Source organism: Natator depressus, chromosome 1 (genome assembly GCF_965152275.1).
Source record: "Natator depressus isolate rNatDep1 chromosome 1, rNatDep2.hap1, whole genome shotgun sequence".
Lineage (NCBI taxonomy): Eukaryota > Metazoa > Chordata > Testudines > Cheloniidae > Natator > Natator depressus.
In genome coordinates this window covers 306026452-306052025 of record NC_134234.1, presented here as the reverse complement: position 1 = coordinate 306052025, position 25574 = coordinate 306026452, and the positions used below count along the sequence as shown (strand labels likewise).

General features: G+C 44.8%; 1 protein-coding gene across 16 annotated transcripts in view; it reads left to right on the top strand.

Annotated features, from left to right (window-relative positions):
• The first annotated feature begins 20606 nt into the window (after window positions 1-20606).
• Window positions 20607-25574, top strand: part of CADPS2 (calcium dependent secretion activator 2) — a 555767-nt gene continuing 550799 nt past the window's right edge. For all 16 annotated transcript variants that reach the window (XM_074942329.1, XM_074942327.1, XM_074942330.1 and 13 more), the window contains exon 1: window positions 20607-20978. In XM_074942329.1, coding sequence (XP_074798430.1) covers window positions 20622-20978 — 357 coding nt within the window. In that variant the 5' untranslated portion in view covers window positions 20607-20621. The remainder of the gene's footprint in view (window positions 20979-25574) is intronic.

Below are 25574 nucleotides of genomic sequence, written 5' to 3'. Positions count from 1 at the left end.
ACACATAGCAAAATTTCATAATGTCCTATACAAAGATAGCACATACAACCCAACAAAATACTAATGTTCAACAGACCAAGACTTTTAAAATGATACCTCACAAGGTATACTTTGTACAAAACATATCAATGACAGAAGTGAATATGGAGGTTCTAGGGTGCTACTTTGAGGTACAGAGTGTCACAATGGTCACGATGGCCATTATGTAAACTCTTATTTAATAGACTATGGTAAAACAGTAACTGTTACATTTATTTTCCATTTATGGACTTCGCTAACTCATCTGCCCATTAATCCATTCTGAGACTAATTCAAAGATTCTCACTGTCTCCTCAAAGCTAACTGGACACTAGACCTCTAGGCATTTTCGTAACTCCTTCCAGCCAATTAGGACAGGGAAGGGCTGGCTGAATTGACTGTAGTCTCGTCACCTTGCTTTTGACAGAAATATTTCTAATAGAAATGTGTATTAGAATATTGTTAGACAGTTTTTAAAAAACGCATTAGTGCTACTTTTCCAGTCCCTCCACTGTAACCACGGATTGCTTTAATTATCACAACTCAAGGTCCTTAAAGCAACCCAGAATTTCATGCAAGGGATACAAGGAATAGCACCAATCTGTAAGTCTCTAATTTTTCAAAGAAGCCTTTTTTCCCTTGCTATTTGATGGTGTGATGTAAATATTAATTTGGTCTTTTCGTGATAACCTGTTAATTGCACTGAGGCTCCACTATTTTTGTGTAGTGTAATCATCCTTAATCTGTACCTCTGAAAACTTTATATCGTGAAACGTTATTATGCATTCTCTCTTGTATGTATGCGTGTGCGCGCATACACACACACACACACCCCTGAGCTTCAAAGTTTGGATCTGTGTATAGGGTTGTTTGGATCCTCTTTAATAAATAAAGTCATTTTTCACAGGTACTGCATGGAAGGTGAATTTGGGGCCTAAGAGGTGAGTGATTCTTTAAATATGAGTTAGTATGCCACTGGAATACTGAAAGGAAATAATCCCCAAAAAGTTATGAGTGTGGGAGAACAGTCTCTGATATCTGGAATCATTTGCAAGATCCAGAGAGGACACAAATCATAAATAGAAAGTACGATTTATTTTCTTGTATTGTGCACAGTATATATGGACCAAATTCTGCTCTCAGCCGTACTAGTGTAAAATCCACTGAAAGTCAATAGTAGTTGCATCCCATGCAGCCGAAAAAATTGTTTTGGTCTTATAGAAGGGCCAAATGCTTTCTTCTAGGGAGTCAAACTTGCAGAACCCAGCTCAGAAGGCATAGGAGGCTTGACAGGAGCAAGTGCTGTCTCCATAGCATTCCCTTGGCTTTGCCCCAACCTTGCAAAAACTATTCTGTAAGGTTCCAGCTGCAACCCTGTGGAGTAAAAGTACTCAATTTACTGCCTAGGGATATTCTGTTGCAGTGTTCCACAGGAGTGCCCAGAGTTTGCAGTGGTCAGGGAAACACTCAGGAGCATGGCTTCTTTAGGATCATGGCTGTCAGGGTGCAATAGCAGGCAAAAGGTGGGGGATCAGGGGATCATGTGGTGCCAAGGGGCCTCTGCACAAATGTGAATCCCTTGCAATGCAAGGGGTTAGGGACTCAAACCATTTGCCATTTACTTTGGTGGGGAGGAGAAGGAAATCCCTTCTCTTCAATAGAAGAATTAAGAGAAAGCTCTGTGAATATTTACCCAGGGATTTCTACTCCCTGCAGGGCATTTCTGTGAAGAGGAGCATTGGTCTACAGTTTATTAAGATAAACAGGTGAATAAGGCGACGTGCCATTCTAATCATCAAGGAAAGCTCTTTATTTAATTAATTAATTTATTTGTGTCAAGCACATTGAAGTACCTGCTCCAGCACATTATCCTTTTGTAACCATGACGCTGCTTTGCGGCCAAACCAAGGATGCTAATTCTTTTGCACTGGTCACACCTATTTCTTGACTCCTTTTCATTACCAACAATCCAGCTATTTGATTCTGTACAGAAAAACCAAAACCAATTGAAATGTCAATTTCCTATTGTTGGCCAATATATGCTAGCTAGCAAATAAATATAAATATGTATTATCCTCACCATATATATAGTAGTATGATAACCTTGTTTATATGAATGTATCATCTTTGTATCATGAGTTATAAACACGTGTGATATACCTGTACCTGTATCATGCGTTATAAACATGTGTGATATACCTGTGTTTCTGGATGACACTCCCAGACAGATTGGCATCAGCACTATCCAGCCTTCTTAATGGCCCATTCAAGGGCAATCAGATGTACAATGAACACATTGAGACAAGTTAGGAGTTAGAAGTCATAGTCATTCTGCCTATGAATCAGCAGACATGTTGGGAAATGCCTGTGGACAGAGGTCTCCAAGTGCTTTTCCTTGCCCATGTTCTGTGAGCTTGTGTTTGTGACAGGGGGTGTACAGACCCTAGACTTCAGAAAAGCAGACTTAGTCTCCCTTAGGGAGCTGATGGGCAGGATCCCCTGGGAGGCTAATATGAGGGGGGAAAGGAGTCCAGGAGAGTTGATTGTATTTTAAAGAAGTCTTATTGTGGGTGCAGGAACAAACCATACTGATGTGCAAAAAGAACAGCAAATATGGCAGGAGACCAGGTTGGCTTAACAGTGAAATCTTGGGGGAGCTTAAACTCGAAAAGGAAGCTTACAAGAAGTGGAAATTTGGACAGATGACTAGGGAGGAGCATAAAAATATTGCTCGAGCATGCAGGGGAGTAATCAGGAAGGTCAAATCACACCTGGAGTTGCAGCTAGCAAGGGATGGGTAAGAAAGGGTAATAAGAAGGGTTTCTACAGGTATGTTAGCAACAAGAAGAAGGTCAGGGAAAGTGTGGACCCCCTACTGAATGCGGGAGGCAACCTAGTGACAGAGGATGTGGAAAAAGCTAATGCACTCAATGGTTTTTTTGCCTTGGTCTTCACAGACAAGGTCAGCTCCCAGACTGCTGCACTGGGCAACACAGTCTGAGGGGAGGAGGTGAGCATCCCTCAGTGGTGAAAGAACAGGTTAAGGACTATTTAGAAAAGCTGGACATGCACAAGTCCATGGGTCCAGATCTAATGCACCCGAGGGTGCTGAGGGAGTTGGCTGATGTGATTGCAGACCATTGGCATGATCTTTGAAAACTTGTGGCAATCGGGGGAGGTCCCAAACGATTGGAAAAAGGCAAATATAGTGCCCATATTTAAAAAAGGAAAGAAAGAGAACCCGGGGAAACTACAGACCGGTCAGCCTCACCTCAGTCCCTGGAAAAATCATGGAGCATGTCCTCAAGGAATCAATTCTGAAGCACTTAGAGGAGAGGAAAGTGATCAGGAACAGTCAGCATGAATTCACCAAGGGCAAGTCATGCCTGACTAATCTAATTGCCTTCTATGATAAGATAACTGGCTCTGTGGATGAGAGGAAAGCAGTGGACTTGTTGTTCCTTGACTTGAGCAAAGCTTTTGACATGGTCTCCCACAGTACTCTTGCCAGCAAGTTAAAGAAGTATCGGCTGGATGAATGGACTATAAGGTGCATAGAAAGCTGGCTAGATTGTCGGGCTCAATGGATAACGATCAATGGCTCCAAGTTGGCAGCCGGTATCAAGTGGAGTGCCCCAAGGGTCGGTCCTTGGGCCGGTTTTGTTCAATATCTTCATTAATGATCGGGAGGATGGTGTGGATTGCACCCTCAGCAAGTTTGCAGATGACACTAAACTGGGAGGAGAGGTAGATATGCTGGAGGGTAGGGATAGGATATAGAGGGACCTAGACAAATTAGAGGATTGGGCCAAAAGAAATCTGATGAGGTTCAACAAGGACAAGTGCAGAGTCCTGCACTTAGGACGGAAGAATCCAATGCACCGCTACAGACTAGGGACCGAATGGCTAGGCAGCAGTTCTGCAGAAAAGGACCTAGGGGTTACAGTGGATGAGAAGCTGGATATGAGTCAACAGTGTGCCCTTGTTGCCAAGAAGGCCAATGGCACTTTGGGATGTATAAGTAGGGGCATTGCCAGCAGATCGAGGGACGTGATTGTTCCCCTCTATTCAACATTGGTGAGGCCTCATCTGGAGTACTTTGTCCAGTTTTGGGCCCCACACTACAAGAAGGATGTGGAAAAATTGGAAAACGTCCAGCGGAGGGCAACAAAAATGATTAGGGGACTGGAACACATGAGTTATGAGGAGAGGCTGAGGGAACTGGGATTGTTTAGTCTGTGGAAGAGAAGAATGAGGGGGGGATTTGATAGCTGCTTTCGACTATGTGAAAGGGGGTTCCAAAGAGGATGGATTTAGACTGTTCTCAGTGGTAGCAGATGACAGAACAAGGAGTAACGGTCTCAAGTTGCAGTGGGGGAGGTTTAGGTTGGATATTAGGAAAAACTTTTTCACTAGGAGGGTGGTGAAACACTGGAATGCGTTACCTAGGGAGGTGGTGGAATCTCCTTCCTTAGAAGTTTTTAAGGTCAGACTTGACAAAGCCCTGGCTGGGATGATTTAGTTGGGGATTGGTCCTGCTTTGAGCAGGGGGTTGGACTAGATGACCTCCTGAGGTACCTTCAAACCTGATATTCTATGATTCTATGATTAATTGCATCCTCAGCAAGTTCGCAGATGACACTAAGCTGGGGGGACAGGTAGATATGCTGGAGGGTGGGGATAGGGTCCAGAATGACCTCGACAAATTGGAGGATTGGGCCAAAAGAAATCTGATGAGGTACAACAAGGACAAGTGCAGAGTCCTGCACTTAGGAAGGAAGAATCCCGCTACAGCCTGGGGACTGACTGGCTAAGCAGCAGTTCTGCACAAAAGGACCTGGGTATTACAGTGGACGAGAAGCTGATATGAGGCTGCAGTGTGCCCTTGTTGCCAAGAAGGCCATATTGGGCTGTATTAGTAGGAGCATTGCCAGCAGATCGAGGGAAGTGATTATTCCCCTCTACTCCACACTGGTGAGGCCACGCCTGGAGTATTGCGTCCAGTTTTGGTCTCCTCCTCCTATGGAAGGGATGTGGACAAATTGGAGAGAGTCCAGCAGAAGGCAACAAAAATTATTAGGGGGCTGGGGCAAATGACTTACGAGGAGAGGCTGAGGGAACTGGTGTTATTTTGTCTCCAGAAGAGACGAGTGAGGGGAGATTTGACAGCAGCCTTCAACTACATGAAGGAGGGTTCCAAAGAGGATGAAGCTCAGCTGTTCTCAGTGGTGGCAGATGACCGAACAAGGAGCAATGGTCTCAAGCTGCAGTGGGGGAGGTCTAGGTTGGATATTAGGAAACACTATTTCACTAGGAGGGTGGTGAAGTACTGAAATGGGTTACCTAGGGAGGTGGTGGAATCTCCATCCTTAGAGGTTTAAGGCCCGGCTTGACAAAGCCCTGGCTGGAATGATTTAGTGGGGCTTGGTCCTGCTTTTGAGCAGGGGATTGGACTACATGATCTCTTGAGGTCTCTTCCAACCCTAATATTCTATGATTCTATTCTAAGCCACATGGCGAAGGATTAGGGTTGCCAGGTGTCCGGTTTTCGAATACCTGATCGAAAAGGGACCCTGGTGGCTCTGGTCAGCACCAGTAACCGGGCTGTTAAAAGTCAGGATGGTGGTGCTGGCAGGCTCCCTACCTGGCTCCACCCGGCTCCCTGGAAGCAGTGACAAGTCCCTCGGCTCCTAGGCATAAGGGTGGCCGGGGGGCTCAGTGTGCTGTCCCCACCCTGAACGCCAGCTCCACAGCTCCCTTTGGCCAGGAACTGCGGCTAATGGGAGCTGCGCAGGTGGCACCTGTGGACAGAGGTATCATGCAGAGCCACCTTGCTGTGCTTCCGCATAGGAGCCAAGGGACTTGTCACCACTTCCAGGGAGCCACCTGAGGTAAATGTTGTCTGGACCCCTCACCCCTCACCCCATTCCACACCCCAATCCCCTGCACCAGCTCTGAGCCCCCTCCAGCACCCAAACACCTGCCCAGAGTTCCCACCCCCTGAACCCTCTCCTGCACCTAAACTCTGAGCCTGCACCCCAACTTGCTGCCCCAGCCTGAAACCCCCTCCTACACCCTGAAACCCTCATTTCTGGCCCCACCCCAGAGGCCACACCCCTAGCCTAGAGCCGATACACCCTCCCACACCCTACCCCCTCACTTAGCCTGGAGCCCCCGCACATACTCTGAATCCCTCAGCCCCCTCCTGCACCCCAAATCCCTCATCCTTGGCCTCACCCTGGAGCCTGCACCCCCAGTCCTGTCAACTTCTCAGTAAGTTTTAAAGTCAATAGTCTTGCCATGAATATTCACTTTCACTCTCCAGGCAGGCTCTACGTCATCACAAGTGATAGATCCCAGAAACAATGGCTCTTGACCGTCTGTAATCGGTGTCAACTACCTGACTAATGGGGCAAACAGCTGCAAAATGTCCATATTCCATACATTTATTACACTGTGTGCCTCTGGCTGGACATGCAGCATAATCTCTTGGATATAATTTTTCCACACCTAGTGCATGTAGAGTAGAATTTTTATCCCTCTTAGCCGGGAGTTCTCTCTCCATGCCTCAGTGGGTTTACGATAATGACTTTTCACTCTCAAAGATTTCAGGTTTTTCAGGTTGCTCTTGTCTTTTGTTCTGTTGTTTGACTAATTCAGACTGCCTTGCTATCTGTATAGCTGTGGCTAGGCTTAAATCTCTCTTCACTTGTAGCTTCTGTGAAAGGTTTTTATTTGATAATACAATAACAAACCTCACTCTGATGTTCATGTTTCACATTCCCCATATTACAGTTTTAAGCCAATGTATGCAGAGCTTTTGTAAAACTTTCAACATTTTCCTCTAGTTCCGGAATTCTCTGATGAAAACATGCTCTTTCATAAACCACACTTCTCTGGAGTATAAGCTATGCATCAAACATAGCCATGAACCTTCCATAGTCATCTTTGTGACGGTCTTTAGTAAAGTCAAAGGATTTAAAGATATGCTCTGTTTTCTTCCCCATGGCATAAATTAAAGATACCTTCATAGCTTCCATTTTTGTGATGTTTGTTTGCAGTAGAAAATCTTGCAAAATATTGTTTCCAATCTGTCTATTCTAAAGATTTATCAATGCTGATGTCCTCTGGGCAATGAAGAGCCGCATGTTGATGAGGTCCTGCAACCTTTATTGCTTTGTCTCTTTTGTCTGCAACCTTTATTGTTGTTTTTTTTCTACTTCTCTTCTTAGTTTACTCCTGACACCATGTCATATTCTTCTGTGTCAGATGTAGACTGGGCACAGAGTTTGCTTATATACACCAGCTGTGTTCATCATAAGATCCTTTAATGCTCTGCCAGGTATGGCTGAGGCTAGTTTTTAAAAAGGTATTTCATACACAGTGCCACCTGGTGGCTGAACAGTATATACAGTTTAACATTCCATTACAGACAATCCCCAGCTGAAGCAGGAACAAAGGGATCTGTTGCATGGGGAAAGGGCAAGGTTTGGGGAGCTTTTCACAGGTATGCATTAGAGCCACTGGATTTGCAGCTATAAAAATCTGTTGGGCATTGCCCATCAGAGTAAGGCACAGGAGCTGCAACTTCTGGTTAGTCATGTAAGCAGAGTTGTCATAGCCTTATTGGTCCCAGGATATTAGAAAGATAAGGTGGGTGAAGCAATATCTTTTATTGGGCCAAATTCTGTTGTGAGAGAGAGAAGCTTTCCAGGTTTCACAGAGCTCTACTTCAGGTCTGGGAAATGACTCAGTGTCACAGCTAAATACAAGGTGGAACAGATTGTTAGCATAAGTAGTTGACACATATTTCACGGGACCATTCAAGGTGAAGTGAACCATTAAGACGCCTCCAGTCACAGGAGTTGAAGTTTTTCCTTTGCATTCTAAAAGACTTCTTTGATGGGTTATTTAGTTACAGGGATATACACAATGTAAATGTTTGCTATTACAATAGGGCACAAGTGAAAACAATGCAAGTAACATTCCACTAATTTTTATGACGTTTAAACACCCAATACATGTATACCTTTAACAATCTCTTTGATCTACATAAGTGAATTGACCTGAATACATTCTGGCATGACCTGGTCAGCCAGTGTCACACAATCCTCAAACCACTCACCACACAAAGGGCCAACTTCCTCCAGGATGCAACTGACTTCCTCCAAAAACTCTGCAACATTAACAACTTCCCTCAGAACACCATGCTTGCCACCATAGATGTCATTTCGCTAGTACACAGCAACATCCCTCACAATGATGGCATAGTTGCCTGCCTCAAATGTTTATAAGACAATGGACAATTCTCAGATATCCTCTACAAACACATCACCAAACTCATCCATTTCATCCTTAGCCATAACAATTTACTTTCAACAACACTTCCCCCAACCATGGGAACAGCCATGGATACTAGGATGGCTCCCCAATATTCCAGCCTCTTCATGGGCCACCCTGAAGAAGAATTTCTGAGCAAATGCACCATGAAACCAATGATATACCCAAGATACATTGATGATAGTTTCATCTTCTGGACAGATGACTTAAACTGCCACATACATTTCAACCAGAACTTTAACAACCACCACCCATCCATTAAACTCTCTCTAAGACACTCCCACACTAGCGTCAACTTCCTGCACAGCAGAGCCATAACTAGGCATTTTAATGCCCTGGCAAAGCAAGCATATTTGCCCCCCCTCGAGGCAATGTTGGGGTGGGGGTTGTGTAACAGTACTGCCATGGTGCCTCCTGCTGGTCGTGCTGGAATTAGCTCTCTTGGACCACCAGGGTGCCTTTAACTAGTGGTGTCTCATTCACCATTACTTCCACTTCCTCCACCATCTCCACCATCTGGACCGGCATCACTCCCAGACTGCGATGTCCTCTTTGGGACACAGCCCTCTGGCTGTGCCCCAGCCCACTGTCTTCCCCCATTTCGGGGGACAGGTGGTCCTCAGTCCTTCCACTTGCCTCAGCAGCCAACTGCAGTCTCTAGTCTAGCCTCTGGCTTCAGGGGCAAACTGCAGTCTGGATTTAGGCCACTCTCCTCATTGGCAAGTAGGGGTAAAGTGAGGGGGGACCCAGGCCCATCCACTACTCTGGGTCCCGGCCCAGGGACCCTATAGCTGGCAGCCACTTTCTGCTCCTCCTCCTATTCCCGCTGCCTACTTTCCCTGGGCCACTTCCCCCATAGTCCTAGCACCTTCCCTGCCTCTTGCTTCAGGACCTCAGTCTGGCCATGGTCAGCCAAGAGCTCCCCTATTGCTCTGCGACCGTGCCCAGCACTGCAGTATCCCCAGTGTTCCGCAGTAAATAATCCTTCCCTTTGCCCTCTAGGAATAGACTTTCCCTTGCTCTGCTGAGCAGCCCTTTACATATGGGCTGCTCCAGCAAGCCTTCTCCTGTTTGGCTCTCCCAATAAACCGTTTCCTGATTGGATGGGTTCTGTGCAGCCTCTCCGAGGCTCCCGTAACCCTTCTCCTGCCTGTGTGGGTCAGCCGCCCCACTAAAGGGGGTCACGTATCCCTCCCCCCAGATTTCTGCCTTCCATTTAGCTCAGAGGTTTTCAAATGTGGCCTACTACCAGGAGGCAGTGGATTGGAATCTGGAGCCACCCAGCCTGCTCAGGGATGGCATGGCAGCTGGACTTTGTGGGCAGGGGCTGGATCCAGGAGGTGTTGCTGGCTGGCACCAGGCTCCTTCAAGGGAGAGGCAAGAGTGTGTCAGGGGTGCAGTTCAGAGCTGTGATGCCCGCCCTGCTCGGAGAGCCCCTGGCCATGCAGAGATGGCTTGGCTTGGGGAGGGGGGCAGGGAGGGCTGCTGGGCGGGCAGCCAGCCAGCCAGCCAGCACCCTGACTCCCATAGCGCAGAGAGACGTCTGATTGAAACAGATTGACAGAGCCAGAAGAGTACCCAGAGGTCACCTACTACAGGACAGGCCAGTTGTTGGGGACACTGGGCATGGCCACTAGGTAACTCGAGGGAATGGAAGACCATGAGTGTCGATGAAGCCCCCTCGCACTAGGCCCAGGTGTCCTTGCCCCCCCCCCCGCCCCCGGAGGCACTCGCAGCAGTTATGCTGAGGATCTGCAACACTATGTTGTAGAGTCAGACTGCCTGAAACTAAACAAGGCCAAACAGGGCAGATATGGAAGAACAATGCTGAATAAAGCAGCTTTATGTATAGTTTAACAAATAATACAGAGAACAAGGGAACTAGCTGGTAACTGGATTGGCTGGCTATATGGATACTTAGGGCAGCTTGCTATTGGATATGTATGCTGAAGAAAGGATGTATAAAAGCCTGTGTAACTTCCTGCTCTGTGTACAGGATTTGAGATTCTAATCTCCCTGTACCTTTTTGAAGCTTCAAATAAACTTTTCTGCTTCTCCACCCCGTTGTGATTATTGAGTGAAGCACACTGGGTAACGAACCCCTGCTGTTGTTTTGCCTCTCGGCACTGGGTGCCGGCAACAGGCCCAACAAAGAAAATTACAGAACGCCACTAGCTGTCACCTTCAGCCCCCAACTAAAACCTCTCCAGCGCATCAAGGGTCTACAACCTATCCTGAAGAACAATCCCTCGCTCTCACAGATCTTGGGAGACAGGCCAGTCCTTGCTTACAGACAGCTCCCAAACCTGAAGCAAATACTCACCAGCAACTACACACCACACAACAGAAACACTAACCCAAAAACCAACCCCTGCAACAAACCCCTTTGCCAATTCTGTCCACATATCTATTCAGGGGACACCATCATAGGACCTAATCACATCAGCCACACTATCAGAGGCTCATTCACCTGCACATCTACCAATGTAATAGATGCCATCATGTGCCAGCAATGCCCTTTTGCCATGTACATTGGCCAAACTGGACGGTCTCTACATAAAAGAATAATGGACACAAATCAGATGTCAAGAATTATAACATTCAAAAACCAGTCAGAGAACACTTCAATCTCCCTGGTCACTTGATTACAGACCTAAAAGTGGCAATTCTTCAACACAAAAACTTTAAAAACAGACTCCAATGAGAAACTGCTGAATTGGAATTAATTTGCAAACTGGATACCATTAAATTAGGCTTGAATAAAGACTGGGAGTGGATGGGTCATTACACAAAGTAAAACTATTTCCCCATGCTTATTTTCCCCCCTACTGTTACTCAACACCTTTTTTCAGAGTAGCAGCCGTGTTAGTCTGTATCCGCAAAAAGAAAAGGAGGACTTGTGGCACCTTAGAGACTAACAAATTTATCTGAGCATAAGCTTTCGTGAGCTACAGCTCACTTCATCGGATAGATGCAGTGGAAAATATAGTGGGGAGATTTTATATACACAGAGAACATGAAACAATGGGTGTTACCATACATACTGTAACGAGAGTGATCAGGTAAGGTGAGCTATTACCAGCAGGGGGTGGAGGGGAGAAGGAAAAAAACACCCCTTTTGTAGTGATAATCAAGGTGGACCATTTCCAGCAGTTGACAAGAGCGCGTGAGGAACAGTGTGGGGGAGGGAGGAAAATAAACATGGGGAAATAGTTTTACTTTGTGTAATGACACATCCACTCCCAGTCTTTATTCAAGCCTAAGTTAATTGTGTCCAGTTTGCAAAAGACTGGGAGTGGATGTGTCATTACACAAAGTAAAACTATTTCCCCATGTTTATTCCACCCCCCTACTGTTCCTCACACGTTCTTGTCAACTGCTGGAAATGGCCCACCTTGATTATCACTGCAAAAGGTTTTTTGTTTGTTTTTTTGCTTGCCCCCCCCCCTCCCCCTTTGCTGGTAATAGCTCACCTTACCTGATCACTCTTGTTACAGTGTGTATGGTAACACCCATTGTTTCATGTTCTCTGTGTATATAAAATCTCCCCACTATATTTTCCACTGCATGCATCCGATGAAGTGAGCTGTAGCTCACGAAAGCTTATGCTCAAATAAATTTTTTAGTCTCTAAGGTGCCACAAGTACTCCTTTTCTTTTCACACCTTCTTGTCAACTGTTGGAAATGGGCCATCAGGATTATCATTACAAAAGGTTTTTTTTCTCCTGCTGATAATAGCTCACCTTAACTGATTACTTTCGTTATAGTTGGTATGGCAACACCCATTTTTTCATATTCTCTGTGTGTATATATATATATATATCTTCTTACTGTATTTTCCACTGCATGCATCCAATAAAGTGGGTATTAGCCCACGAAAGCTTATGCTCTAATAAATGTGTTAGTCTCTAAGGTGCCACAAGTACTCCTCGTTCTTTTTGTTGAACTCACGGTATGTATGCTGCTATTCAAGGCCTGCTGCTACATTTCTGTTGTTCATCCTGTTATGTTTGTTCACAATGTTGCTGATCCAACTGGTTCATGGTTATTACATGCTTTGATTGACAATATACCTGTGTGTACTGCTTCATTTTTTTATTTTTTTATTTAGTTTTGGGATTGTGGTTCTGTGGTACATCACAGCATAAGAAGAAACCACAGCCACAAACTCAGATTGTGTACTTTAGGATGGATTTGACCTAAGGCCCAGACCCACAAAGATATTTAGACTCTTAACTTCCACTGATTTCAATGAAAGTTAGGCTCAGATCCACAAAGGTATTTAGGCTAAGTGATTGTCCAATTAAAGTGAAATCCACAATACATGCTACATCAGCCATTCATGAATATGGTGGCTCAATCCTGCAACTTTTGCTCTGATATTAGCAGACTACAATACTATCAACCCTGAGCATTCAAAAATCATGAGTCAGGTCCCCCTAATTATGAGACTGACTTCAAAATTATGAGAGTTTAAAAAGAATAAATGTTGAGTTTTTTCTATTTTTCTCTCTCCAATTTTGAGCCTTCTGGGGGCACTTGCTTCATGTTTTCAAACTTTTCTCCACAAACATGAGGGCACAACTATACTTTTTGTCTAAAATACAAAAGTTGAGATTCTCATACCATCATTTAATTGTAGCAGCTGGGACTTTAAGAAAAACACCAAATATTACAAGAACTGGCAAGTGGGGTTTAGATGTTGTGTGGTGTTTAGATGTTGCTTGTAATTATTAGAATTGGGAGCACTGGCTGTTGGGAGTCTGAAAGGACAGGAAACAGGGAGGAGGAGGGAGGAGTTGAGAGGCTGGGAGAGAGCTATAGAGGGTGCAGCAGCAGCTTGGTAAAGAGGTTTCCACTTTGAAAATAAAGTCCTGTTGAAGCTTGTTAGTACCTTGCCTGGTTGATACAACAGTGTGCTAGATGGAGGAGCTTGTGATGATATACCCACAGTACTAGTAGCTGTGTCCATATCTTCTGTGTCTGCTTGTCCTGGTCTATGCAATATAACAAGTCCATCTTAAGGACAAAATGGGGGTATAGCCGTGCCCTCAGAGGATCCACCTCTTTGTTGTCTATCACTGCTACCTGTATGAAAACCTGGCTCAAAGTCTCATAATTTCTTTGCTCCACATGGAAATCTGAGAATCCTGTTAGCTTCTCTGGGTCCAGTTGCAGAGGGGGCATTTTATTTGGGCCCATGGAAGGTCCTTCTCCAGTGTCTTCTGTATTGACTACGGAGTCTGTGATTTCCATTATGCCTAAGGAGGGGATCACCTTTCTCACCTTCCTCCACTCTTTTCTTTCTATCCTCTTTTGTCTCTGGAATGTTTTCCTTTTAGCCAGGAAGTAAGTAGGTCGCATTGTTAAAAGGGAACAGGACCCCTAACTTTTCTTCTGGGATGTATACCTTGGGCTCCTGCATTAAAGGAAGTGTCTGTAAGAGTTCAGGGAAATACACCCAGTCTCAGCCTGATATCATGGGGTAAGGAAGATCCGGAGACACACATACTTTCATCCAGTCTTGGTTCCAATCAACAGTCAATTGTATTGTCCTGCAGAGATACTGTAAAATATTTCCATGGATACATTTAAGAGGGATTTCCCCCTTCTTGAGTTTCCCTATTGCTTCAATTACCCGCACCTAGACAAATCTCTGGTTACACCATGAGTCTAGAAGGGCTAGTGTCTTTTGACTACTCATTTCTACTGGAATTGTGAGTTTCCCTGGAACATTTTTGGGGATTTTATTTTCTCCTGTCCAGACTTGCCCAAAATTACTCCTCCATGTAGGGGCAGTAGCAAAACCTGTATCCCTGCTTCCACAGGAGAAACAGGCTATCGAATCTGTCCCTTGTCTTCTAGTGGCTGGATCTTCCTCATTCCAAGCTTCACTGGGCCCTCGTTCCTGTTTAGCCTTGGGGTGAAGGGCTGGTGGGGTACTTAATGTCATGGGCCTGCTGTCTTGGGGAAATCTTACCCACAGAACCTGAGTGGGCTACCTGTCACCTAGCCTGCCCACCAACCAGTCAGTTCTAATATTCCCTTGGGATTTACCCAATATGGGCCACCACCACTGTTGGATACCCAGTCCGTTTCCTTCTCTAATGTATGAGCAGCAGCTACTTCCGCAGCAGATTGAGTGCCCGTGTAGCCCTCCATGAGGTGGGTGGCATCACCTAGGATTACTGGTTGGTGTCTGCAGACCTGCAGATGGAGGGTCTGTACAAACTGCTCCATAACTATGTGTTCTACTATCTGGGGTCCCATTTAAGACTCTGGCTTTAATTAACACAAGCACACGTCTTTGGACAACTGCCCTTGGCCATGCTTTGGTGGGGAACACTCTTGGCAAAAGCGCTGATGGTAGATATCTTCATCCAGACCTAGCCAGTCCAATGTGACCACCTTTACTTGTTCCTAGACCTGGACTGCCACATCATCAAGTCCTCCCATATGCTACTTAGGCTTCCCCAATGAGGAGTGGAGGAAGTCAGATTGCCCTCTGGGCTGGAGGTCATTGACAGGCTGGGGCCACCCTTTCAAAAGTTACCAAGACGACTTTGGGTCATCGTCTCTCATCATCTTGCAAAGCATTAGGCTCTAAGTGGTTCCCTGAATTATGGAGGATACATTCTCTTTAGGGGCAGGACCCTGAGGAGTAGCAGCTGGTACTAGTTCCGCCAGCCATTGTAACAACAGTTGCTGATGTGATACCATTGGTTTGAACAGTTGCTGCTGTTTCTTTTTCTGTAATGCTTGTGAGTCATCCAGCTACTGCAGGAGCTGATTCACCTCCACAGCTCTCTTGTGTATATATAAAAGAAAAGGGAAAAAAAAGTTATGTTTGTTTTTCATTTAAAGCTTCCCTTTTCTGCAGGGACAGTAAAAATCCACCCCACTTCTTGTACCACATCCTCAACTGCTCTTGGAGCAGTCTCTCTAGGGGTCCCAGCTTTTTCCTAACTGGTCCCCTTCAATTTATCTGCAATTAAACCAGTCCATAAGCTCAATTGAGGTTAAGAGTTTAGCAGCCCTTAAACTCCAGGACTTGCAGTCTTCTTCTGTCTCCTTGTTGGTTTCTCAGAAGCAGCTCTGCATAGTGCTGTTGCCCCTCTGGTATCCCAACCGCCCCTTATAGCTGGGTGTGGGTGCATATCTCCATGTCTGGCGTTCTGGCAACTGCATGGGGGTGTGGTCAGCTGATTGCCTGTAAGCAGGGTAGACTCTGATCTCCCTTCTGCCTGTGCTCAATATGGCGTTTGTTAAGGTCATTACAGTCTCATATTGCTGCTCAGTAGATAGAACCAGAACTGTAACTAGTGCTAATTCTTTAAAAGAAATCACAGTGTAAATTATGAAAATTAGAACATTTAAAGCAGCCGGGGTGGGGGGGAAGGCTACTATTGGGTAAACATGACCTGAAAATAAACCTGTGAGGTCAGCAGGAAGTAGAGAACAAAACGGGTTAGGTTAGATTACATTGATAAGGAGTTGCAAAAGTTGTTGCCTTGCCAAGAGCTACTCATGCAGCCTAAGGGAAGATTCACTTCATTTTCTAGGTGTTAAAAAGCATCAAAGAAAACTAAGCTATTTTTCCCCTCACAAAAGATACAGGCAGGAAATAGAACAAAAGCAATCCTACTGCTAAACAAGAAGTGTGTTGTAATCCATTGTATGATAATACAGTATGAACAACCTAAGATTAATATGGCAGTAGTTGGTATTATAGATTTAGGACCAAATCCTGCAGTGCTGATGCAAGTAAAACTCCTACTGCAGGATTTGGGCCCTATGTTAAAACAAAAAAAACACACCTCAGTAAAATGGAATTCTTGTGGACCTTTGGATGTGCATAATAGCTCCCCTGATGGAAGCAGAATTTGCCTGGAATGGTCATGGTCCACTGAGATGCCATGGTACTCAAAGAGTTAAGAAAACATAACATATCACTGATTTCTACAAACCTGAATGGACTAATTGGAGTATATATAGCAGAAATGACTTTAAAACCTGAAGGTTTCCTACCTGCTATATATACACTGGACTAGTGAAAGATCATAATGTTTCACATAATTTACTTATCTTCTGATGCCCTATCACCTCTTAAGTCAGAGGAAGCAACAAGTTTGGTCCTAAAAGCATAAAGGACCAAAACAGGTTAGATTGCATGCACCTTGGGGCAGGGACCCTCTCATCCTCTCTGTTTAGCACCATGCACGCTGATGGTGCTCAATAAATAAAAAAGGGTTGTGTTCCTGTTCCTTCAGCTCTGAGTCTGCGGAATGCAGTACCTTTTGAGCTGAAAAATGCCTTGGACCAGGAATCTGTTAAAAAGAACTTAAAAGATATTTTTATTTGTAAACACATTTTGCATGGTAGCATGATTTGATTTTCTTTTTAAAATGTCATCGGTGGTAAGTAGAGATGGGACCAAGCTGTGAAGTTCAGATCTGGAGCCAAATTTTCCCCAAAATTTTTAAATCTAGGCCTTTAATAGAAATAGACCTCAGCCACAACGTTTGAATCCAGACTCTCAAAGCCTAAAGGAGTTCTGGTTTGGGCCCATCTCTGTTTCATAGTAGTACCTGTATTGTCTTTGTGAAGCACTTAGAATGATGGAAATAGGAGCTGATGATGATCTAACTCTAAAGTTGGGTAGCGCAGACTTCTGTCAGTTTCTTGGCTCGGGTAAGTAACTAGAATGCCAGCCACCTCAAGGATAGGCCCATGTCAGACATGGGGAACTAAGGTACAGAGAGGTTGTGACTTGCCAAAAGTCACCCAGTAAGTCTATAGCATAACAAGGGCATGAACCCAGTCTCCCATGTATTAGGCTTGTGTCCTAACTACCAGACCCATCCTCCCTGTCAGAATGACAGATGTCAGCCACAAAAATGTAAATTTCAACAACATATTTTCATGAGACACCTGCAAACCTGAGTATACATATAGTAGTTCCCATGGAGAAAACTGGTGCGTACACGAATAAATCTGGTCTTTCAGTACTAATGGTTGTGTTTGTCATGGCCCTGGCTAGGCTGCCCTTGCTGAGATTCTTTTCCAGTCCATGTGCACCCCTTTCAAGTAACTGCCCCATGCCTCCACTCTTCTTTGGCATGGGATCCCGCAATCTAACCATTCTCCGAGTGACGCTCTGAGTTACACACCCTGGTTGCCAACCATGATACCTAGAAGTCCCAACAGGCTTGGCACCTGCAGGAATTTCCCTTCGGAAGCATGGGTACAGTAGCAGTATACAGTGACACAGAAGCAGCCTTCTTCAAAACAAAGTATGATCTATTTTGCCAAAAGGTGTGTAGCACTCAGACAAATGGATTTAAAACAACAAAGAGGATTTAAACAAATGGATTTAAAACAACAAAGAGACATACACATACTGTCTTACCTATGCTTGGCATCCCCCTCAAGCTACTAAAAGACATAACTTAGCGTAGGTGCCTCCCATTCTCTTGGGGACCACAAGTTACAATTTGCTTGCTGCAGACCCTGACTCTCCATCAGTCTGTGTCAGCCTGCAGCAGCTGACCTCTCTTAGGGCAGATCTCAGTGCTTTGAATTCTGATCTCCACATTCTCAGCCTTGGCAAAACAGCCATGTAACCAGGATTGAGACCGAGGAGTTGACTCTTCACAGCTGTTAATAGGATGCTCCTTATCTAGGCCATTGCGTTACCTTTCCTGCTTGATTACCCTAACAGCTCCCTGTTGCTCTAACTCCATAGCAAGCAACTCATTATAAACACAGAGAGGCACGACCAATATTTGTAAAAATAATACAAATGTTTCCCAGTTCTCCTCAGATATCTAAACTCTGAACATCTGAGAACAAAAGAGCCTATATCAGTCTATAATAGCTGCAGATGCAGGCCCGGGTTAACCAATGTGCACTTGGTCACTTACACTGGACCCCCATCTCAGGTCACCAGTTTTTTGTGGGTGGTGGTGTGACCTGGCACACGGGGTTGCAACACTGCTCAGGATTGGCTTGGCTGCCCCCTCTGTCATGAGGGGGGCGGCTAGGCCAACTCTGAGTGAATGGCATTGCAACCTAGCACATGGGGTCACAGTACCACTCAGGACAAATTTGAGAGAAGATGGGAGGCCCCCAATTTCCATAAGCATAGGGCTCCAAAATTCTTTAATCTGGCACTGTGCAGTTGCTTACTGTACTGGTAGCACACTCAAGTTTAATGTAATATAGCAGCTTCTATGTGTACGAACAGGCTAGCTAATCCTGCAAATAATTGCTTAAATATAATCCAGTGTATGCATAGGACCATCAAATAAATGCGGAGTACAAGGGTAATATTACTATCTAACAACAAAACATTTTTAAAAGGACAATAGTATTTACTGACAATTATATATATTCCTTTAAGGGCAACAGGAGTAGTTCAGTCTCCAGGGCCCCTGCAGTTCTTGGTCTCTATACTGAGTTTGTTGATTAGAGCAAAGGAAGGTGCTGAGTTTACAAAGTGGGAGCTGGAATTAAACTGTGGTAAACTCATCTCATAGAAGGGCCACCAAACATCCATTTAATAGAAACAACCTTCAGTCCCTACAGTGAAAGGCTGTGTAGTCTATATCAATATCATGTGGCCTCCAGTCCTCCAATAAGTCAATTTAAGAAGGAATCCTTAATGTAGGTTACCTTCAACTCCAAGAGGGGGAAGTCACACACACTTTGCCAAGAGGTTACACACCTATCACTGTTGAGCCACACTGGTAGGTAGGGATCCAAAACAGCAAGTATTCAACGTTTTTGAAGGCGCTATTTTGTTCCCCAGAATATAGGTTAAAAAAAGTCTCTAGCTGTTAAGGTTGGGAAGAAAACCTCAAAAACATGAACCTTGATAGAGCTCGTGCAATAGACCAGTAATGCTAAGAGGTGTGAACTACTCCCTTCATCTCAGTGAAATACTAACTCAGATTTAAATCATAAATTTAAATGTCACCACTGTTAAATATTTCATTCCTCAACAAAGAAAGGAGAGGGAGGGTCACAGATCAACACAAGTTACTATGAGGGATGTCTCCTTTTGTTGCCACAACCATGTAGCTCTTTGACAGATTTATTATTCCCCCCCCCCCTTTGAGAAGGAGACACTACACACTCAAGGCACCTAGCAAAGCACAAAACCATCATTCAAGCCCCCCAGAAGGGGAGCTAAGCTCCAGGAAGCCAGTGGAGCCCTAGCAGCTGCCCAGTGAATGGTATCTTGAACATTGCACAACCCACTGTGAGAGGTATCTCATTTTGGCTATTTGCCGAGGCAGTTTATTTTATGGGTATAGTCTAGCGTGCATTTCCCTAATCTGACCCAGTTGGCCGGGCTGGGTGTTCAGGAAGCTAAAGAGGAGATGTCATTCACCTGGGAAGTTCAAATGGATTCCTTCACCACCACTAGATCCACACATTTTAAGAAAAAAAAACCTCAGTTACATTTCTGATTATATGCAAATGATCGTATTAACCAACTTGCATATTGTTTCCATGATAGCGATTAAGTTGTTCCCAATTCCCCCCCCCCCGGAAAAGTGGCAACGCTCAACTGGATCCCAGTGCTGGATCCGGGGTTTGGTGGGACTGTTGGGCAAAGATGCATCAGGGCTGGGATTTCTGTTTTCTGGCGGAGCAGGAGCGGCGCATTCTCTACTCAGACAGCGGCCCGGGGGGGAGGCAAAAGTTGGCTGGATCCCTGTTTTGAGGCAGGGTTTTTCCTGGCGCAATCGGAGCGGCGGGACCCAACATCAGCAGGATCCAGGTGGCGGCAGCTTTCCTCTGTCTTGGTTTCCCAGCGGGAGCCAGACAGCGCTTGGGCGGGCCAGGGAGCGAGCGAGCGAGCGGGCGGGCGGCAGGCAGCGGCGCTCCGGGCTAGCGCGGAGGGGAGGCCGGAGCGGAGCGCGCCGAGCCCCATTAACATTCCGTTCCACGTGGTGCTTGTTGTGGGCGCTACAGGTTCCCCACCTGCGCGGCGCGGCGCCGGCGGCCGGCGGCCGGAGCCCGCCCCCGTCGCTCGGGGAGAAGTGACAGGCTGGCCGGGGCTCTGATAGGAGCCGGCCGGAGCAATTCCCAAGGCAACCCAAGCTCGACCCCCTTCCCAGGCCCCGCCCCCTCCCTGGCGGCGGCTGCCGCGGTGGGAACTGGTTGGGGAGTAAAACTCGACGTGTCCGGAAAGGTGCGCGCCGCTTTCCCTTTCGCTCCGCGCCCGCAGGTAGGGGCCGCGCGCTGCCGGCACCATGCTGGACCCGTCCTCCAGCGAAGAGGAGTCCGACGAGGTGCTGGAAGAGGAGAGGCGGGAGGTGCTGGTGGTGGCGGCGGCGGCCGGGGGCTGCAGCGGCAGCTTGCCGCGAGCCCTGCCGGCTCCCGCCCGGGAGCCCCGCGCGAGGGAGCCGGGGCGCCAGGGCAGCGGCCCCGCCAGACCGGCGAGCCCCAGCCCCTCGGTGCTGAGCGAGGGCAGGGAGGAGCAGGAGAGGCTGCAGAAAGAGGAGAGGGAGAAGCGGCTCCGGCTGCAGCTGTATGTGTTCATCGTGAGGTGCATCGCGTACCCGTTCAACGCCAAGCAGCCCACGGACATGGCCCGGAGGCAGCAGAAGGTGAGTCGCCGCAGGCACCGGTCCCACCAGCCGCGCTCCCCCCCCCCCCCACTTCCTGCCTGGCCGCTGGGCACTGCCCGCTCCGCCCTTGCTCCATCTGCGCTTCATGGTCCGCGAGCTTTGGGTTTGTTTTCTGCAATGCGACCCCTATCTCGGTGGCAGCAGCAGCGGCAGCTGATCGGCGCCGGCAGCCTGAGCCCGGCGTGCCTGCTCAGTCCGGGTGCAATCCCCGGGATCCCGCTACACGTCTCTGAAGTGCCATAAAGTATTACAGCGCCCGTAACTACTTCTGAGCACGCCCGAGACCGGGATTGTGGGCCGTCGGCTGCCCACCTTTCATCCGAGTCTCTGCATTGATCGGTTCAGTAGTGAAGTGTTTTTGTGTCAGTTGGTCACACCGCACTGCTGAGAGTAATTTCCAGCTCGCTAGCAGAGCATGGAGAAGCCTGTTCAGACACTACTATATTCTAGGCTGGGCACATCTCTGGTTCCTTCAACAGGTATCTCTTTAATAGGCGTTTGTTTAATGAGCCTCCAAACGTTTGGGAGGAAGAAAATGCAGTCGTTCAACAGAGTGATTGATTTTCACAGATGTTTCTGCAAAGGGAATCAATTTCTTGTATTTTATGTCCGTGTTAATACTCCCAAAAGTGGAAAGAAAAGGAGGACTTGTGGCACCTTAGAGACTAACAAATTTACCTGAGCATAAGCTTTCGTGAGCAACAGCTCACTTCATCAGATGCAGTCAGTGGAGCATCCGATGACGTGAGCTGTAGCTCACGAAAGCTTATGCTCAGGTAAATTTGTTAGTCTCTAAGGTGCCACAAGTCCTCCTTTTCTTTTTGCGAATACAGACTAACACGGCTGCCACTCTGAAACCTGTCACTAAAGTAGGTTCCACAGTGCATTTTTAAAAGCAGCATGGCACTAGTGGTGTGTAGAAACGAGCAGGAGAAAATTTCTTTACAAATTCTAAGTTTTCAGGGTGACAGTTAAATACGCCTCCATTGTCAAATATGGGCATATAGGATCATTTTATAGAAAAAAAAATAATAATGGAAGACTTGTTAGAAGTACTAATCCAGCAGGGTATGATAGATGTCCTCCTTTGAGAGGCAAAACAGATGTGACAATGACATTAAACTCTGAAAGGTATTTCATGCAAAAAATAATGTTCTGGCCAAATACATCTAAAGATAAATCACGGATCTAATACAAAGGAGAATTGTTTGGTGAATGAGACAATCCGGCTATTTTGTTTCAGTGATTATTACTAAATGCAGACTCAAGATAAGGAGAAAGTGTCTTAACAACTCAGAGAACCAATAACATGTGGTGGTTTGCTCTACCTTTAATAAAAGGTAAAGTTTCATTTGCTGTGCAATATGTTTGGAGCAGGCTCCCAAGAGAGTGTGTTACTCTATGCTTTTAGATTTTTCAGGAGCTCAAAAATACTCAGTTATTGAAAAGTTTATTTTAAAATTTGAAATCTTTTCATTTTGTACTTGGTTCTGTAAATATCACATAATCAGTTTCTAGAAAGATACTAAAGGAACTCCTGTTAATGACTTCTTTAGTGGCAAATGCAGGGAATCTTTTTAAATTCAATCTCCAGACGGAATACTTTTGATTCTGACTCTTGATCTTTTTGAGTACGTAAGGGCTATTGGGAAAGAAAATAGTCTGGGTATTGACTTTTACAGAGATTCAAATCTTCATATATTTCAGAATGTATTTATTTTTAATTCACAGAATGGTTTGAATTACACTTGGTTTGTTGCTGTGAAGACTAGTAAACTGTTTAAGTGTTTACTGTTTTAGGGACATGTAGGGTGCCAGCATGAATGTGACTGATATAGGTGATGGCAGATTGTCACAAAAATCCAGTAGGCACGAATGTAATGTGATGATAGTAACAGCAACAACAAAATAGCATATTGTAGTAGTTCTTTTATTACATTTTACTTATTTAAACAGAGAAACCCATGGTCAAGATTTTTCAAAAACAAGTGCCTAAAGTTAGGCTCCTAAATCCATATTTAGGACCTAAATAAGTGGCCTGATTTTTCCAAAATGCTAAGCACCCAGCTGTTGCTATTGGCTACAACCCTTAAATTCACTAAGTATTTTCATGTTAATGATCCAAGGTAGTACCATGTACATGGTGTTAATAAAGGTGTGTGAAAGAGGATCTGGAGGATTTCTGAGGTCAGTATAGGGCACTCATTGGTGTTGCAACCAGTGTAAAAGTGTGACACTTGCTCAATTAATGATTAGCCATTGAGCTGTAAATCACCCAAACTGACATCTTCTCTCAAATCAAATGCCACTACCTGCAATTTTCACTTCTAAGTGACACGTGACATTCAGTCATTAAAATGGGACAAATTTTCATTTACTTTAAGAATTTAACTGTGGAACTAGAATGATGTTTTATGTTTTTAATCAGGCTGAAAAACCTAGTAAGAAAGAAAAACATGTCATTTTTCAGTGTCCATAACTATGTTAGAAGTAAGCAACTATCAGATGTTGTTGTTATAATAATCTAGTAAAAGTAACATTCTTAAAAATACTGTAGCTCTGTTAGGCTTCAGCTGCTCAGCTAGAATGTTTTATTTAGCAGGAATTGTCTGAAGTGTAAACACACCTGTTTTCAGTACATGCCTCGTGATCATTTATAGTGCTGTCGGGAACGTAACAGAAAGCAATATCCCACTTTGTACCAGGGACGAATTTAAGATTTAGCCGTACACTCTGTAATTTCAAATTGCAAACCTACTTAAATCATTCATTTAATTTATCATTCATTACTTAGATTGCAGTAGGAACTACAGTGTTCTAGGTGTTTTCCAAATATGAAAGTCATAGACCCTGCCACAAACAAAACCCATAATTTGAAATAATCTGAATTTTTGTCTATTTCAAAATTAGCTTTTTAAAACTTCATATGTATAAACTTTACTCTTTTTATATAATAACTGCTCAAAGATTATTTAGCTATATCTTGATGGTTTTCTTAGATTTTATTTCTTGCCCACAAAATGCTTAGTTATTTGTGCACTTGACAATTAAACATTTTCTTGAACTCTTTGGATATTGATAACTCGTATATTAATCAGAACCACTAGACAACTAGGAATGTTATTTTAAAAACAGAGTATTGGATAACCTATATGAAAATTTCATTGATCTACTACATATTTTATTATTTGGATTATATAGTAAATTGGGCTGCTTTTTTATGTGTGAGGCCAGCTACTATAGACAGTTCCTGCTGCATGTGTTCGTTTCTCCTCCTGGTACACAAACTGGTTATCCATACTTGTTAACAATAGGTAGGGGTTTGCTTACCTTACTCTTTCTCTACTCCCCTATACCTTCTTCCTACCTGTTCTATAACATTCTCCATAATGCGTTAAGTAATCTCTTTTTAAGGTAAGTTGCTTCAGGAAGCTTCACTTCCAGATGCGTGGCTCTCTCACGTTCCCTTGTCACATTTGGAGGATATTCTGACTTCTGGCCTCATAGATCTTAAATAATGGGGTATCTGAAATCAAAAAAACATTTTAAAAAGTGAACATCATGCTTGTGCAAAGCTCCATAACTGGTATGTTCTGGGTAGCGAGTATGCAAGATCCTGCCAATGTGCCTCAGCCCTGACTAAGAGATTCATAGATTATTTTAAGGTTAGAAGGAACAATTGTGATCAAAACAGGTATCATGACCATTTTACAAATGGGCACAGACAATCTAAGTGACATGCCTAAGGTGAGACAGGAAATCTGTGGTGCAGTTGAAAAATGAACCAAGATCTTTCAAGTCCCAGTACAGTTCCTCAACTGCAAGACCGGCCTTCCACCCTACCACATCTAAGGGTTAAAGTCTCTTATTCACATTTATTTAATCCTTGAACTCTGTTATACAGACGTTTAATGTTACTTGTAATTATAATTTCTGTGGTCCTGTTCACAGGGAACTGGACTGAGACCACCTCATTGGGTCGTTTGACACAGACCACTAAATAGTTCCTGTGGTGTCCACTGGTGGTCACTAATGATTGGGAAGGATTTGAACCAGTGACCTACATGTGGAAAAACTCAAAATTCCAGCACCATCTCAGTCTTCCCAAAGACCAGATCTCTTGATGCTGTGCATTATCAGTGATGTTTTTGTTTGCAGGCTTCTAGCAGTCTTGCTGATAAATTATCTAACCTCTTTTTAGTTTATTAGGCTTTGATCATTTATTTTTTTCTGCTAATTCAGTATTCATATGTTGCTGAGCAAATACTGCAAGATGTGCCAGACTGCTGCTTTTTGTTACGTGGAATATATTATCCAGTAGGGAATGTGATGGAAACCACATCTTAAACTACAACCTCAGTCTGAACAGAAACAATATCTGTGAGGAGATGGGTTATTTTTTTTAAAACCAATGCATTGATCTCTATGATAACCTGAGACCTCAATGCTTAATTTTATAGGCTGAGTTGTATTAATGAATTCAAACGTTTTTTAACTGTGATTTTAGCATTTACTCTACTTTCCCCTTATACAACAAGAAAAGTATCCAGCTCATTTCTGAAGCTCAGGAAACAA